Here is an 18,444-nt window from a genome sequence, read left to right on the forward strand (position 1 = left end):
GGAAGGACAGCTATACTATGAAGACCATGTGCGCACTCTTATATATATTCTATTAACTTATTTATCATTTCAGAACATATTTTTGTGTAATTAGCAGTGAGCTCATACTGTAGCAGAGAGGAAAGTAAGTTTGAAAGTTATTCCAGTGCTGTGGGATGAAGATTGAGTCTCATGCACACAAACATGTTTTCAAAAACAGGAACAAACGGGGGGATTTTTTTTTTATATTTCATTGATCTCATCCTCAAGCTCTGATATCTGACATTTAACTTCCTGTTTCTGTTTTTTTTATTCAGTAATTTCCCTCCCAGCTAACAGCAAAGAATTTCCTAAGAAACCGTGTCATCCTGACTGTTTTAGACTGAACCCGCGTGTGACTGAAACATCAGCATAGTGTTAAAAAGAATAAGATGCATACATACACTACACTGTATATATAGTGTATATATCCACTGTAACATAAGATATTTTGAAGATGATATTTGTGACCAAGAATAGTTAGGAGCCGTATCCAGACTAAGAGTGAGGTGCAGCTAGATATGGCCTTTTTGTTGGGGTTATCAAAACGTGACAACTCCATTTAGTCAGCTGTGGCAAAACCTTGCATCTCATAAAATCTCTTTCTTTTGAGCTTTTAGCCATTATTATAAATGTTTAATCGTCAATCGAGAGTCAATTTGTGTGGAACATGAAAAATTAAGACGGTGGCAAGATAAATGTGCCTTCATCCTGCATTAACTGCTTCTATCCAGCAGAGAGAGCTGCAGCCCAGAAAACAACATCAAGGACTGTCTGTGCAGTCCAAATGGACCAGAGATTGTGTCTTTGGCTTTAGATCTGTGTGAGAGTGCCCAAGAGGATGAAAGAAAGAAGTAACTGTAAATTTATATAAACTATGTACTTTTTATTCCAGGGCAGTCAGTGTCTATACTCAGCACACACAACCATGCAAGACTAATGACATATTCTATCTTGTGTTCAGTGTTATAGAGGTCAAAAAGTGTCTCTGTGTGTATATGAACCTTTAACTCTTCGGGCCTGTGTGTGTGTGTGTGTGTGTGTGTGCTTGTGTGTGCCTGTGTGTGTGTGTGTGTGTGTGTGTGTGTGTGTGTGTGTGTGTGTGTGTGTGTGCGTGTTTCTGTGTGTGTGTTTGTGTGTGTGTGACTGTGTGTGTGTGTGTGTGTGTGTGTGTGTGTGTCTGTGTGTGTGTGTGCTAATTTGGGATGTGGCTGCAGGGAAAGAGACTCTCTGGTGTGTGACAGAGCAACTGATCATTAGTCATTCTGCTCCACATACTGTAGAGAGGAAGAGAGGAGGAGGAAGATGGAGCAGATAGAGAGAGGTAGAAGGGGAGTGGAAGTGTAGAAGAGGGCTGGTAATCTGCTCTCCACTGTGACTGTGTAGAAGTTTTAATGGTGCTATGTTTTTACGTGTCAACATATAATTCTCGGTACGATGATAAAACTCAAAGCAGTGATATTGTTGGTGCTCTTCTTTGTTCCACACTGCTTCTTTTCACTGATCACATTGATTTATCTGCCCATCACTAGCTCTCTGTTTCTGCAAGAAGCTTTCGATGAATGGGCAATTTGTGCCATGACTCTGTATCACTTTGTGCCATCATACTTCTCAGCTCTCCGCTTGTTTGTTTGTTGCCATTTATTGATGTGAAACCGGCACATTAAGCGTTTTCACATCATTAAAAATGATCCCTCTTCTTCTTTAGTGTCTCTGTGGCGTGGATCAAACCCTTTAAAGGAGGAAGTAAGTATTGTGGGAAGACACAAAGTGACTGCTTCTTTTCACCTTCTGTTCTCACCTCACTGAATAATAACTCAATAAATGATATAAGGCAATTTATGGGGCACCAAGAGGGAAACTCAGTACTTTTTGCGAAATATACTGGCGTGGATAGACATTTTCTTTATTTATAACTTCCAACAAGAAATAAAAATGATTTGGATCCAGTCTTGCTGAAGGGAGCTGTGAATCTGCACCAGTCATCCACACCCTCATATTTTGTTATTGCTCATATATATTTTGGGGAGAAAGTGGGACTGTGCTGTGTGATATCTATCCTCCGTATCTGCATGTAAAACAAGTTTTTTTTTGTTATGCTGACTTAAAAAAAAAAGGGGTGGCAGTAACTCAGTCCATAGGTGACTTGGCTGGGAACCGTAGGGTTGCTGGTTCAAGTCCCTGTGTGGACCATGTATGGAGTGTGGACTGGTGGCTGGAGAGGTGGCACTTCATCTCCTGGGCACTGCTGAGGTGCTGTTGAGCAAGGCACTGAACCCCCAACTGCTTGGGACGCCGGTCACTGGCAACCCCCTCGCTCTACCATCTCTCCTTAATTGCATGTATATAGGTCCTGTCTGTGCATGTGTGTGTGTATTGGGCCTGTGTGTGTAACATGATTAATAATAAGAGTGAAAAAAATGTATTTCCCCGTTGCGGGATAAATAAGGTAATTCTTCTTCTTCTTCTTCTTAATGATCTAAAAAGAGTGCCATGTTTTGCACAGATTGGGAAGCCCTCTGAGACAAATGTGTGATTTGCGTAACTAAGGTGAAGGAGGTCGAAGAGTTCACGAAAAGAGTAGAGATTAGGAGAAATGGCTGAGACATGAAGGTGGGGAGGGGTGACAAAAGAGAGGAGGGAGAGGTGATGGATGAGACGGGAGGAAAGAGAGAAAAAAAAGAGAACAGGGGATTGGCCAGAGCAGTTTCAGGCATCCTGATAAGTGACACGATGCCCAGATACCTCCCATAAATAGGATGGATAGAGGACGATAAAAAACAGTCTGTCCCTGTATAACAAGATATAAAAATGAAATATGTGAGAAAACACCCTGGGTGGTGAGCGCTGGCCCTCTCCTACAGGTGGCATCCTCGAGCTGGAGAAGACTCCCCTCATCTTTTTTTTTTTTTCCTGTTCAAAATGTTTCTAATTCAAATGAGCTTCATTGGCATGAGCAGAGCCTAAATTCAATTCAATTTGATTTAATTCAGTTCAATTCAATTCAGTTCAATTCAATTTTATTTAGTGGTTAGCACTGTCGCCTCACAGCGAGAAGGTTCCAGGTTCGCATCCCGGCCTGGGCCTTTCTGTGTGGAGTTTGCATGTTGTCCCCGTGTCTGCGTGGGTTTCCTCCGGGTTCTCCGGTTTCCTCCCACAGTCCAAAGACATGTACGTGTTCGGTTAATTGATGACTCTAAAATTGCCCTTAGGTGTGAATGGTTGTCTGTCTCTGTTTGTGTCTATGTGCCCTGCGATAAACTGGTGTCCTGTCCAGGGTGTACCCCGCCTCACGCCCGATGTCAGCTGGGATCGGCTCCAGCACCCCCCGCGACCCCGACCACGGGATAAGCGATTGAAGATGAATGATGAACGGACCCAACAATTCCCCCATGAGCAGCAAAAATAATCTTGTGCACACAGTGGCGACAAAAACCTTCCATTCATCAGACAGGAATGTCAGACAGACCCAGCTCTGTGGAGGACGGACATCTGTCTGCACCGGTTGGGGAGAAAGAAAAGGAGAGAGAAAGAGAGAAGAGACAGACAGATGGACAGAGATGCAAGCAACCACAAAAGTAACAGTAACTATAATAATATCTATAGTAATGTGAATATGACTTGTAGACTAGTAGAATAGTAGAAACAAGCACAGCTAAGGTGATAGATTATGACAATGACAATGATTATGGTGGTAAATATGATTAATGTCCCAAAGTGAGTTGTTAAAGGTTTACAGTGTAGGCCTATGTGTGACCTAAAGCATGCAGAAGAGAGGACATGAGGTATTTTACACCCCGCCCGTCTCTGATTCTCTCGCCTTTTTTGAATTTGTCTGATGGTTTCAGCGTCGGTCCTTACCGACAGAAGTTTCTGAATCTGGTCGTGTCTCCAGGTTAGACATTTTCTTTGCCGTCTTTATGTAAATTTACCCTTCTTTTTCGCCATCACAGGTTGTTTTTTTTCAGTGTTAGAAACTTCATTAGCACTCCCCTTCACTCTCCTTGAATACACCAGAGAATAAGTTACTATTCACGGATGAGCTCACTCGCAGATTAAACTGTCTTTATATCATAGGAAGCTGGGAGGGTAAACTTCGATGCCTGGATCGACTGAATTGGACATTTGTGTTCTTCTGCAGCCCCGCTCCGGTAATGTCTAGATAACTTCAGATGTGCGGTGCATGTGTGAAAGAGGCTTTAGACTATAGGCTGCTGCCCTTTAAAGACAGGGGACAGTAACAGATACAAAGAGCTAAAGTTGAGTAAAAAGTGTTTAAAGTTTTACTCGTTGTAAGACTTTCATCTATTTAATTGTCTCTTTAGTTCGTATCTGTCAAAGAGTGAGTTAAAACAGTGGGTATTGATCATATGACCCACTAATCAAAGCACTTTGTGTCTGTGGCGACATTCTCTTCCTAGATGTGAATAAGCCACCATGTTAGTGACGCTAGCGGTTGGTCCAGATCGAACGGGTATGATGCGTTCACTTGTAATCGGAAATCAGGAACGTCCAACTTCTGAGTCAGGCTTGTAGTAAGGGCAGAAGTTTAATAGGAACGTATGTGTGTTTGTGTGTGTGTGTGTGTGTGTGTATGTGTGTGTGTGTGTGTGTGTGTGTGTGTGTGTGTGTGTGTGTGTGTGTGTGTGTGTGTGTGTGTGTGTGTGTGTGTGTGTGTATGGATTTCAGAGTGGATGAATTGGAAGTAGAGAAGTGAATGTGTTTCAATAAAGTTTACGGAAGAGGAAGAAGAAAAAAAAGTCAACACACAGTGACTGTGAACGTAACAAGATGGAGGGCTCTGAAAGAATCAAGCCCCCACCACAGCGACTTCCTGGTTGATCCAATACTGAAGTGCCAAAAACGGCAGTTCTCAGAGGGTCCAGTAGGAGTAGTTTGCACAATAGAGCAGTTTCTCATTGACCCCCATGTTAAACAGGCCGATTTTCACAGCATAATTAAACCTATTTAGGGCTTGTTTACAAAAAACAGTCTACTCTGTATGTTTAGGTCATATATCTCCATGACAACATCCATGAGCAGCGGGAGGATTCGGGCCATGAGAGTCGGTGTTTTACAGTCCAGAGCATGGTACTGTGTTGAATATCAGTTTAAATCATAGATCATAAATGCTGGCTGCACTTCACTCCCAGAGCCGGTGTAATCTCTGCTAGAGACATGGGAGTGCCTGCACTCTACTCAACGAGCTGGTGTTTTTTTTCAAACTTTATTTCATATCATAGCTGGTGCAGTCTCAGCTAGAGACACTGGACTCCCACTCCTGTTTATCTAGTAACCTGTTCTGTTAGCCTAGCTCCCGGGCAGCGGAGCTAATGTGAGCTAATGTGGCTAATTCTGTAAACGTCAACCAGACGGCCGTATATCCCTCCCCCCGATCTCATATCAATGCTCTTTTCTAAGAGGAAAGTCTGACAAGATGGCGACTCCCTGAGGCGAAAAATGATCGGATCAAGTTGTGAGAACGGGCCCCGGAGGAGCGATACGTCCATTTTTTATACAGTCTATGGAAAGAACAGGCTGACCTGCATTACATCTTACTGCCAAAGATGACTAGAAACAAGGTTTCTCAAATCTTATGGAGTACAACTTTAAAGTTCAGTCTCACTGGATAAACTGCAAACGTTGGGGTAATGCTTTTTTTCTTTGGACCTGATATTTTGGGACAAAAACAAGTAATTGACAACCTTCCCAAACACTTCTTGGAATATGAGGAGAAAACACGTTATCAACATACAACATATGTTTTTCAGCTTCCTATCTATTCTTTGTAAATACCTTGAAATGAATGTAATAAATGAGTGTTGTTTAACTCTTCAGCTGTCAGATATTCAGTGGGCAGCATCGTGTCTTCACAGCTAGAGTTGGATTTCCTTCACACTGTCATTACACTGAGTGTGTATGAAACAGGCGGATACAGAGAGAGGAAATACAGAACAGGCCTGAAATACAAAGACTGTGATGTTTCATTCATTACGTTGTCAGCATGAATAATAGATAGCTAATTGATATGCGGTGCATCACACAGTTCCTTGTGGGATCACACTCTGAACTAATATTTGTAAGGATCAGTTGTCATTTCACATTTAAATTGATCACAAGAGGCGAAAGATAAAGCCGAGGAAATTAAGAACACACACACATACACACACACACACGCACACGCACACGCACACGCACACGCACACACACACACAAACACACACACATACACACACATTTCGAACATCTCAGATGGACATAGAGCAGGTTGATTCTTTACGTGTCCTGCTAAAGAGTAGTTATCACTTGGAATACACCTGTATATACAGTGTGATCCTTTTCTTTACTTACTCAAACACTGCATACATCAGCACCATAGACTGAATATAAAGATACATGTCTCAATCATGTAACAACAGAGACATCAGACAATTCACATTTTAAGTTTCATGATTATGGAGCTTAAAGAAAAAGTTTGACATTTGCTAAATGTGCTTTTTTTTGCAGAGAGTAAAATGAGAGGACTGATGCCACTCTTGTGTCTGTGAGCCAAATGTGGATCTGGAGCCAGGAGGTGATTAGCTTAGCTTAGCATAATGACTCGAAGCATTGGGGAACAGTTAGCCTGACTAAGCCTGGCCGCTGTTTGCTAGGATGCAGCCTATAGCACATAACTCCTAAAACCACAACTTGTTTTTATATTTCTGTTGGTGTGTTGGTTAAACAAGTGAGACACCATTTATTAATCAGTAAGCTTTAAAGGTGGTGGTGGCTGTAATTTTGAGTAGAGCCATGCTATTAAATTCAGCTTTAACAACAAAAACCACCTCGAGGAAAAGCCTTTCAGCAAAATTGAGGAAATTCTTTTTGTTTTCTTTTCTTTTTTTAATTTTTTTTTAACGAATTTTGACATTTCCATGCAGCTTTTCTAACGCGTAACATCAAAATACACACTGAAATATGTGACTGGAAACACGGCTACACAGACTATCACCCGGGAGACGGCGGTGAGGAGACAGGGTTGCTAGTTTGATCCATTGTTGATATAAAAATATTGATTACAGCTGCATTAACACACAAAATGAGAGTTGAATGAGAGCACTGATCTTATCACCTTACTCTCTGTGAGAAAAACAGCTTCATGCTTAAGTTGCCATGAAAGGCTTCAGGTGTCTCCAAACGTCATCTGGTCTTTAGACATCCTGAGATCAGCGTGCATAATGCAGAAGGAAACATATAGAAAGAGGGAAGAAGGAGAAAGTAAGTAGGTTTTTCTTTTTGACAAGACAAAAGTTGAAGGACAAACAGTGCTCTGAAAGTCTGAGAGCACTCCAGTCGGAAAAACAAGCCTTTCAAACTGTTAGTGCTCAGTGTGCGTTTGAACGCCCACTCACTTAGATACCTGTCTCCTGGGAAACCGGTGTGTATCTCTCACAAACACACACACACGCACACACACACACACACACACGCACGCACGCACACACTCACACACGCACACACACACCTATCTATAATTTTGAGTAGAGCCATGCTGTTAAATTCCTCTAAAAAAATTTTTTTTAATCCATTGGCAAGAGTTGTGGCAAGATCACATTCATAGTCAAATACGGCTCGCAGCAGTTTCATAATAAACCAATAAGCCGTCTCATTTAACCTGCTTTGTAGATGTGAGGTGTGACTTTTTTGTTGAATGTCATCACCATTCATAGACCACCTGTGGGAAAGACTGTTAAGCATGCTCGCCCTGCTAAAAGATAGAAATATGATGTAATACCCAATGAACATTTTGTATCTTCCAATTCATAGTTTGTCAAATGCAGTATTCCAAAAATACCAGTATTTTGCAGTATGCCCGCACACACACACGCACGCGCACACGCACACGCGCACACACACACACACACACACACACACACACACACACACACACACACACACACACACACACACACACACACACACACACACACACACACACACACACACACACACACACACACACACACACACACACACACACACACACACACACACACACACACACACTTGCATCTCAGCTCCCCCTGCTGTGTTAAAGCTGCAACGAAACCTCAGCCAATAGATGCCTCTGTTCGTGTGTTGTCGACCAATCAGAACCCTCCATGCTGTCACACCCACAAGTGGGTGCGTAAGGCACTTCTGAGGATAGAGAGTGTGTGTGCCAGTGTATCTTAGATTGTGTGGTTTCTGTGCTGATGTACTGTATCTCTCTGTGTGTGTGTGTGTGTGTGTGTGTGTATGTGTATGTGTATGTATATGTATGTGTGTGTGTGTGTGTGTGTGTGTGTCAGAGGAAGCTCCCAGCAGGTTCTGATGTTATGCTGATGTTGGTCCTTTGAAGAAAACAGAGAGGCGGCTGAACCCCTGACTGCAGCTCTCACCATGAAACAGGAACACACACTCAGTTCATGTCAGCAAAGATTTGATTACACGTGGACACACAGGAATTCAAAAGCCACACACACACACACCCACCTACACACACACACCCCTGCCAGCTCTTTGAGGGCAGAGTCATGAACGGTCAGCGGTGGAAAATGTGTCTCCTGCGGTCAGCTTTGCAGCTTTCCTCCATTTTATCACAACCAGCAGCTTCATTATTGGGCTGCCAAAATGGAGGCCTGATGGAGTCCACTGTTGATTAAAGGGGCAGTCCACACAAACTGAACCCAGGCAGGAGAAAACAGCAAAGAAAAAAACAAAACACGAGAGCAGCTCATTTACTTGAGTGAGCTGCTTCCTCTAGTGGCAGTGAGAGCTGCAGGAGAATAGGAGATGGAGCAGAACGATCAACATTTATTGTGAACTCTTACTTTAAACGAATAGAACATGCTTACTCACTTTCTCTCACAGTTAGAAGAGAAGATTGATATCACCAACAGCTGGTTGTTAAGCAGCATATACGCAGAGGCCACATTGGTCGCTGATGTTCACCGGAGCAATACGGTCAACACGGCCGCCATTTTTGGATAGGGAGCCAAATCTCTCAATGGGTTTTTGTCTATCGAGGCAGGAGGTCTATCCCCTATTTAAATCAGCATTTTACAGATGCCAGAAATGTGTTTATGATCCAGGATAGTTGGTTGAATTAAAAATGTTTTTTTATACCAGAATATCTTATTTTGTCTAGATTACATGTAGCCGTTTTAAACCCTAATATAATTTAAATGGGTGAGTTAGAGGGTAGAGTAACTACAGAGACCAGCTGTTTTAGTACCAGGCTGTAAACATGTTTATTTCTGCTGTAAAGTTGAGCATTTTTAACATCGTGGTCTGAGGATTGACTCTTGGAGAACGCTTCATGTGGTCGTTCAAGGAACTGCAGTTCAGCCCCATGGTTACCGCTGAAACCACATACGTGACAAACATCATTTTTCCTCTTATGATATATCACATCCAGCACGTTCGAAACAGTAAAATGTCGAAAAACAACATCTCATCTGTGAAATGTTGTTCCACGTTGCTTAGTTTTGGTATATCTTTCGGAACAACATCCAAAAGCAGCACAAAAGTCTGGACTTTTTCTAGGAGTCTTTACGTGAAGTCTGTGGTCAGAACAAGTTCGAACCAAGATGGCAGAGGCTAAGACGCATCTCAAGCCCAGATGTGGCATCTATGTGTATATATTTGACTTAGCAGAAAGACTTGAAACAGGGGAAACAGCTGAATCAAAATAAGTAACAAAATAATGAACATATATCTTGTTTATTTAATTCAGTATTTAATTGAATAGCTAACCAGCTGATAGCTTTAGCCTCACGTTTAACGTGTGAAGGGTAAATATGAAGCTAAAGCTAGAATACAGTTAGTCGACCTTAGCATAAAGACTGGAAAAAAGTTAGCCTGGCTCTGTTCAGTTGACACATAGCCGCACTTTGCTCCTTTGTTTACTCCGTATTAAAGTGTTAAAACAATAAAACTTAAGGTAGTGCTCCTGGGGCACACAACCCCTATAGGACCAAGACTTTACTTTTCCGTTTTTAGGATTAATTACCTTTAGTTACCTTTGGATGGAGCTAGGCTAGCTACTTCAAGTCTTTTTGCTAAGCTAAGATAACTGGCTTCTGGTTGCAGCTTCATATTTAGCATATATAGCTAATATGACAGTGGTATCAATCTTCTCATCCAAGAATTAGCAAGAAAGAGAATAAGCGTGTTTCCGAAAATGTCAAACTTTTCCTTTAAACTATATTTGCAAAGGTATAACTAAAAATCTCATGTGTTCCTGCTCTTTTCCTGCTAATTTATGGCTGAAGTGAACAAAACCTGTCACATAGAGGGATGAAAGGGAAACGCGCAGCATTTTAGCAGTTTAAAAGGAAACACAAGTGCCATCAAAAGATATCAGAGAAAAGAATGAAGAGATGTAATCGCTTTGTTTTCATGCCAGACACTCACAAAACACAAAAAGTACAGTTCCATCTGTTTATTGATTAACTATAAAATATTGAGTTAATAAAACAATTGAAAAGAAACACTGATAAACATGGTTGCTGTCTGTAAAAAAAAAAAGAAAAAAAACCTTACACATACAATATAGGGTGACAGTATATATCTGGTTTCAGGTTTATCTCTAAAATGTATTCTTTTTGCATTTTTACAAGATTAGACATGTGTACAAAGTATATTCTGATAGCTTTTTCTCCACTCGACAGTGAAGGATCATTTACAAAACGTAGATGCTTTTTCTATTCATTTTCAAAATAATATTTGTTTTTCTGTAACAAGACGATAACGATATCGAAGGAACAGCAGACGAAGAACCAGCCTCCAGTCCACCTCTCTCGCTCTCTCTCTCTCATTCTTTCTTTTGCTCTGTCTCCCATTTCTCTCTCTCTCTCTCTCTCTCTCTCTCTCTCTCTCTCTCTCTCTAGCAGCTAGCTCCCTGTGCCTGTCAGCAGTATTGCTTGAGAGGCGTGGACGATTGTTCGGAGAGGGGAAGCAAGTGAAAAACAAAGACGGAGACATGCAAAAATAAAAAGGTGGAAAAAATAAATCACAGCAAAAACAAACATTTTAAAGACAAGCCAAAATAAAACATTAACAGTGATAAGAAGAACAACATATACAGTCAGGCTCTTAAAACATGACATCAAATGAAAGCAAAGAGGGCAATAACTTTCCATGTGTGTGCGTTGGACCCTGTTTGAAGCCCTAAGGCTGGGCTTTGGATGGAGATAGGGGGCAAATGAGATTGGAAGGCAATAACACACAACTTGAAGGGTTACAACGGTGTGTGTGTTAGTGTGTGTGTGTGCGTGTGTGTGTGCGTGCGTGTGTGTCTGTGTGTGATTGTGGTAATACCAGAGGATAAGAGTGTGATGTCTTATCACTCTCCCTCCTTCACACACAGAAAAAAAGTGCTTTAGCAGCTCCAGGGGTAAACAAACATTCATAACACACACGTTAACTTGTTCACTCTGCAAACGCCTGTACGACCTGTGTACCCATTACGCAGGAGATCCATTTTGGCCGACTGGCACTCTAAATTTTTGAACGTTTGTCTGCAGAAATGTGAGTCTCAGCCTGAAGGAGCAGGTGGGGCTTTAGCAGATAAGATTTTCTACCATCAATCGATCGAGTAATCTCAGAAAACAGCACATATACTGTCGTCACTCTGTACCTGGTTTAAACCACTCTCAATAATAGCAGCACATTATCAACATTTTCCCTCTACCTCTCCTGTACTGAAATGCTACTATTCTGGTAGACGTCTTTTGTAATTTAACGGGAATATGTCACATTAACTAAATTAACATCTTGGGCTGTCCTCCAGATATCACCCAGCCATCTCAGAGTGAGTAAAATATGATTTAGCCTATAATAAAATCAGACATAACCAATGGATCTCAAAAGAGTAGAAAATATTAAACCTATTGAATATCAACAAGACAATCATCAGTCTCTGCAACAAAGCAGAGAGAGGGCAACGTGGTAAGAAACATAGAAGAAAATCAACATGATAATCACAGATATATACTACATATACAGTATACTTTATACTGTATATAGATACTGATACATACTCTATACACACTAGTGTAACAAAGTGGGTTACAAGCTCAGGAACGGGAGTTGTTTAAACTATAAATCACAACGAAGAAAGGCATTTTTGGAGAAAACACCAATCTGATTACTTTGATGATGCTTGGAATAGAGGGCGTGACTTAATTTGGCAAATCATCATCATCATCATCATCATCATCATCATCATCATCATCATCATAAGGCCTGGGAGAGTAAGGCCAAACGCTCACAACCCTGAGCACGACATTCAACAGTCTCACCCAAAAAACGGTTAATCTAGGCACGTGGGGGAAAAAAATTGTAAGCAGCTAAGAGACAAAAAAAAGAACGTGTAAAAGGGACACACATGTTTGTTCATCTCTGTCTAAAAGGGCGAAGGGGCATCAGAGGAGAGGCAAGTGGGAGGGGAGTTAGGTAAATACTCTAGGAAGACACGCAAGACTCCCAGTCGCAGAGTCTCCTCTGCAGTGGAGCTGATTCAAAGTGCACTCATGTCAAAGATGATTGCTTGGAGGGTCAAAATGTGATCGAACGGTGCAAGATAGACATCCATAAAACAGCAGAAGCAAAAAAAAAAAGAAGAAAATAAATGAACACAGGACATTTAGAGGTTGAAAACACTGCAGCCAAAATGAATGAACGAAGCCAAACCGTAAAAGACAACTGTTAAAATTGAATTACGTTCATGATGTAATCAGTGGCGGCAGCTTCATAGTGACTATCTCAGCCATGACCATGACTGGCTGCGATGTTCACAACCCTGAAAACACCTTAAAAAAAGGACAAATCCACCCTCTGGGACTCCTACTACACTGTCAACCCATCAGCCTGTTCAGTGCATTCACAGTCACTTTGTGATCGAGTGCTGTAGTTTTCTTGGTTACCCATTTTTGTCCTACGTTTCCCCGTATTCCTTTCAACATCCCCCAGACAGAATCTTGTAGCTACGCTGCGCCTCTTTTGAAGCTTCTGTCAGGTAGAGACACTGGTCTCTCTGGGATCTATTTCTACCTGTATTGTTGTTGTTCAACCACAGTGCACGTAAGAGCAAATGACAAAATACATCAACAGCAGCTGGTTTCATAGTGTTCGTGTGTTCCCAGGGTGGATTTTTCCTTTAAGTTAAGGAACTCAAAGATGAAAACGGGAAGTACTTTTAATAACACAAGATTCCTTCGCTCTCTTTAAGCCTGAGTCTCTGAGGGAGTCAGAAGTTTTAGTAGCACACGGACAGTTTGCCTGCCCGATTTAGGATTGTCACAGGGAATTGAAGGGGTTAAATAAAAGGAGCATAGACCAAGTGTTATCTTCTTTAAGTGCTCTCTGTTGGACAGCCATGGAAGGAGTCTCTACCTCGCTCTTTCTGTGCGTCTCTTTCTCTGTCTGTCGCTTCTGCTGTTCTGTAGATACATTTATATGACTGTAACATGACTGTAACATCACCACGGCAACATCATAATCACAACATCACATCACCGCCATCGTCTGAGTCTGCGGACAGACACGGGCCTCTGTCCTGTATCATCATTCACAGTTCATTAAAGCTTCTCGACTGTTTACCTCTTTAGAAAAAAGTACTCTGACATAAATCTATTACATGAAAATAAAACACTCATATTTTCCTCTATATAACTGTATTACATGGAGGTGAGTATTTACACGTGTCTGTGCATGTGAGAGCGTCAATGTGTGTTTATGCAGAGTATATTTACATGTAAAGGGACACTGAAGTGCTCGTGTGTGTTCTGCTTTCCCATGAACACAGCAAGCAAACAGTGTGTTGTTGTTGATGGAGTCTGTGTGTGCAAAGGTTTCAGGAGACGTGTTCCTCATAATACTGTCTATAGTGTCTCCCGTCTCTGTAGTAGAAGCTGTTCGTGACAGTCTGTTTGAAGTGTATCAATGGTGTTAGTTCATTGAAAGATCCATCATGAATGAAGATCAGTGATTAGACTTGGGAAAGACCACGGGTGGGGTTAGACTCCTACTGAGGTCCAAAGTCGGTGAGTCGGGACATGATTTGGTTTCAGCAAGTCAAAGTAAGTTTCTGTGTTTGCTCAGCAGATGACTGGGACTCCGTCGGTGTTGAAGATCATGCCGGTGGTGGGCTCGTAGGTGCCGGCCAGGTAATAGAGGTCTTCGCTGTCGGCGTAGCGACGCGTGTGGGTCATCTGCTCATACTCCTCCACGCTTACCACCAGGCACTTGTGGCTGACCGTCTGCACATCGTTCTCGTCGCTGTGAGAAGACTGGTAGAGGGCGCGCTGTGATAAAGAGAGAGGGTATTTTTTCTAAATCTACTGTAAATACTGTGGTTGAAAAACCTGCGTCTCTTCTACGCAACCACACAAGTAAATGCGTTCCCTTGGCCTGGCATCACCAGTCTGCGCCCTCTTAGTTCATTTTTTTTATACCAAGGGGCGCTATCAACTGTGCAGAGCAAAAATGCTTCTGGTTGGCGGGGCTTTCTCCATGAAAAACAAGGGGAACCGGGGCACAAGCTGTCTAGTTTGACAGTTTGATCTGAGTTTTGTGTGCCTGAAAAACTGCGACGTGATGGCATCAGTCATCGTCTTAAACCCGCCCCACATGAACTAAACACCTGTGATTAAGCCGTATAATGTCAAAACGCTGGAAATCTGTCTGAATGGGAGAAGGGCCGGACCTATCCGCCAGAGTTTAGGCAGATTTCTCTGGTTTTCAGGTTAGCGTTCACCTGTTTGAGCACCAAAAAAAGAGTGGGGAAAAAATAAAGCTTTACGTTTTTTCCTTTATTCCTTCAATCACTTGGTACGAAATGGAAAAGCTTTTATTTTTTTTACTTTACCACAAACACTTAATACAATAAATTCATGTTTTAAGTGTAGCAACTGAGAGGGTGGTGTGGCTAGCTAGCTTAACTTTGGTCTTCGAAACACTCACAGTATATTACTCTGCCTGGTTTTTGCACTTTTGGAATAAATAAAAGGGACTCCAAAAGGAGGAACAATAACCTGACTTTTTAACCAACTTATTGTAGGTTAAAGGAAGAATGACTTTCCATTTTCTTTAACACTTCATTATGGTTAATGATTGAGCCATTTCAGTTATGTTTTTGCCATTTTCGAAACCTTTTTTCCACATTTAGTCAGTTTTGGGGCTCCATATTGTCCAAGCATCCCTCCAGTCTGCTTTATGCTTATAATACAATCAGTCGGGGTTTTGAGTCCTGAAGATCAGAGCTGCTAAAAACAGGTGAAATCTTTCATCTTTTCCCTCACCTCCATGAAGTCTTTCCTCTGGATAGAAGAGTGTAGAGCTGCTGGTAACGACTGGCCACACATCTGATCCCAGTTCTGGAGAGGACACAAATCTTAGTTGAAACTAATCATATACAAAAAATGTGTTCGGTGTTCACCTATGGGTTCACCTATGAATGAATCCTGCATGTAATACTAAAAAAGTCATGATCAACCTTCTCACGATCATCTCATGCTTTTTTAATGATACACATGATATATTGCTTTGAGGAAATGAGAGGGAAGAAACAAGAAGGAAGGTTCTATTAGTTACTTACTCTTCCATTTCCTGAAATTAAATAGGTCTCAAAACGCTCTCACTCGTGAATAAGACCTTCTGTTCATTACACGAAATAATTCAAGAAACAAAATTAGTTTCACTGAATGACAGATCACAACTCTCGCACCACCTCTCGGGGCAGGTTCAGTTTAATTAGTCATTTCCTCAGAACTGGTCTCAAAACTTCAGGCTCCTACCTTCTTGTCGCTGAGTTTCTTGCCGGGGTTTGTCTCCTCTGGGTGATAGAACCAGTTGACCCTGACCACCATGTTGCTGCCCCACGACTCCCACATGCTCTGGATGCGGCCGATGAACGGTAAATTGGGTCGACCAGCAGACAGGAATACAGCGCAGTCACCGATGCGGATCATCTCTCGGCCGCGCACGATAGCCTTATAGAAGAGCTTCTTAGCCTTGCCCTTCATACCGCGTCTCTGTTGGGGGGGGGGGGGGGGTCAGAACAGGACAGACTGGTTACAGAGTGAAAGGAGGGACATTTGGACAAATACAGTACATGTTTCTTGTGATTTGTCTCCTCACCTGAGTGGGTTTTCCGAACCACTTCCACAGCTGTCTGGCTGGAAGGAAGGCAGAAATTTTGGGCCTGTTCTCCACACTGGGAAGCCTCTGGCGTTTAGCCAGCTCCTTTGTTGTGGGGAGGTGGACCCCCTCTCTCCTCTTTGGTCTCCCCACCTTCCCCTCTCCTCCGCTGGGTTTTGGTTTGGGAGGGCGACCCCTTTGCCCCGAGCCCTTCCCGGTGGCCGGTTTAGCAGGAGCAGGAGTTGGAGTTGGAGAGGTTGAAGGGGAGGGAGATTGTGAGGGAGCAGACAGCTCTTCTTCCTCCACTTTTACCTCAACCTCTTTCTTCACCTCTTGTTCCTCCTCCTCCTCTTCCTCCTCCTCCTCTTCTTCTTTTGCTTCCTCTTTCGGTTTGTCCTGTACTGGAGGTGGGGTGACAGGGCCTGGTGGAGGCGTAGGGGTCCTCTCATCATCTGAGCTGCAGGAGGAATCATCAGTGGAGGAAGAGGATGACGAAGAGGACGATGATGTTGAAGATGACGAGGAACCACAGCACGATGAAGAGGAAGACGAGCAACTTGAGGTGCATTTCTTCTTCTTCTTTATCTTCCCTTTCTCCCCTTCTTCCTCTGACTCTGAACTGCTGCTACTCTGAGATTCCTCTTTAATCTTTCTCTCCTGTTTTTTCTCCACCTCCTTCCTCTCCTCTTTTTTAACTTTCTCCTCTCTTTTGTCCATCTCCTGTCCTCTACCAGCACTTCCACGACTTTCTGCCTTTTCCTTAGCCAGCAAAGGTGCTTTGTAGGTGGAGTCTTTTTCTGGCAGGCTGCACTCTCTATCCGGAGCTCTGGGTTTGGCCTTTACCACTTTCTGATTGGCTGTGGCCGCGGCCATGGGGGTGTGATCTCCTCTGACGCCCCGACCCTCTAGCAACATCAAAGCCTTGGTCTTCTTGGTCTTGGGGGAGGTGACACCCTCATGATCGAGCTTCACAAGGGGCTCCGCAGACAGGGTCTTGCGCCTCACAACCGTGCCCACGTCACTTTTCCCCATGCTGGGCTTGGGCCTGGAGATGGGACCGGGTCTGGAGCCGGAGGAAAGCTGGTCGGACGGCATCTTCAGTTTGGGTCTAGGGACAGATGACGATGATAATGAAGGTCTGGGAACCATTGAAGAGCCAGATTTGCCCGTTGACAGCCTGGAGATGGGGCTGGGTATGAGTCCAGAGCTGTGGCTGGGTCTGGAGCAGCTGTGATGGTCCGAAGAGGGTTTGGTTTTGGGTGAGGACGCAGAAGTGGGTCTGGGCGTGGACGAAGAACTTGGCTTGGGTGCAGAGGATGATGTTGCCATATTGGGTCTGGACATTGGTCTGTTGCTGGTGGGACTGACACTGTTGCTATTCTCTCTTTCTCTGCGCTGGCTGTTGTACGAGCTGAGGTTGGGCTCGCTGTACAGATCCACGGTCAGTACTTTTCCATAGGTGGAGGGGTAGAGGGAGGGAGGGAGAGAGCGGGCTGATTTAGGAGTGGGAGGCTGGGCTGAGCTGGCCTTCCTGTGCACCGGGTTAGAAAGGGTAGGGCTACTTGCGGGAGACATTGCAGAGCTCTTGCGGCCCGGTTTTGTCTGGGTTCCCATTGTTGGCCGGGATGCAGGCCGGGGCTTCTCCTGAGCTGCCTTCTGGGTAGAGGAGGTCCTGTCCTGGGAAGGCTTGGCTGGAGCCTGGGGTCTCTCTGCGGGCTGGGTGGAGGAAGATGGAGTATCGGCTTTCTCCCGGCCATCTGGGTTCATGGAGGTCTCTGAGAAATAAGAAAGAAAAAACAACTAAAAGTTTTAAGGGCTTGTTTTTTTTTGTCCCAACTGTAGACGGGTTTACATTGGATACGCTGACGTTTTCATTGTGTGGCTTCATGATTTCTGTGGTCCGCAGCCTCACGTGCTGAGAACAGTAGACATTGAATGAAAACATTACATTTAAGAACTGCTTACCCAGTAGAAACAAGGCCAGCGTCAGCAAATCGCACACGCCACATGCCATTTATAACAGCTAGAGTAAAAGACTCTGAGCTTTATAGAACAGCGAAGACGTTTGTGAAAATTCATTAGACTGACATCAGAGATGGTAGCCATGGTCAAATGAGAGATGTTTCAGGACAGATCTTCCTGAGCTATTTTTGTCGGTGCTGTCTTTTAAAAAGATTAATCAAAGACAAAGATGATAAAAGCATCTTTGATTATTATTAATTTTTTTTTACCTCATTAAAGGGACTCTATGATAAATAT

At 43.2% G+C, this 18,444-nt stretch overlaps 1 protein-coding gene across 1 annotated transcript in view; it reads right to left on the reverse strand.

Moving 5' to 3' along the window:
• Positions 1–10,471: 10,471 nt before the first annotated feature.
• The window catches only part of tnrc18 (trinucleotide repeat containing 18), a 49,308-nt gene continuing 41,335 nt past the window's right edge, over positions 10,472–18,444 (reverse strand). Inside the window, exons 27-30 of the mRNA XM_083931360.1 lie at positions 16,186–17,960; positions 15,843–16,079; positions 15,348–15,422; positions 10,472–14,351 (exon numbers count right to left, since the gene is read on the reverse strand). Of these exons, the coding sequence (XP_083787486.1) occupies positions 14,145–14,351; positions 15,348–15,422; positions 15,843–16,079; positions 16,186–17,960 (2,294 nt within the window). The 3' untranslated portion in view covers positions 10,472–14,144. The remainder of the gene's footprint in view (positions 14,352–15,347; positions 15,423–15,842; positions 16,080–16,185; positions 17,961–18,444) is intronic.

This window comes from Echiichthys vipera (assembly GCF_963691815.1).
Source record: "Echiichthys vipera genome assembly, chromosome: 17".
Classification (NCBI taxonomy): Eukaryota; Metazoa; Chordata; class Actinopteri; order Perciformes; family Trachinidae; genus Echiichthys; species Echiichthys vipera.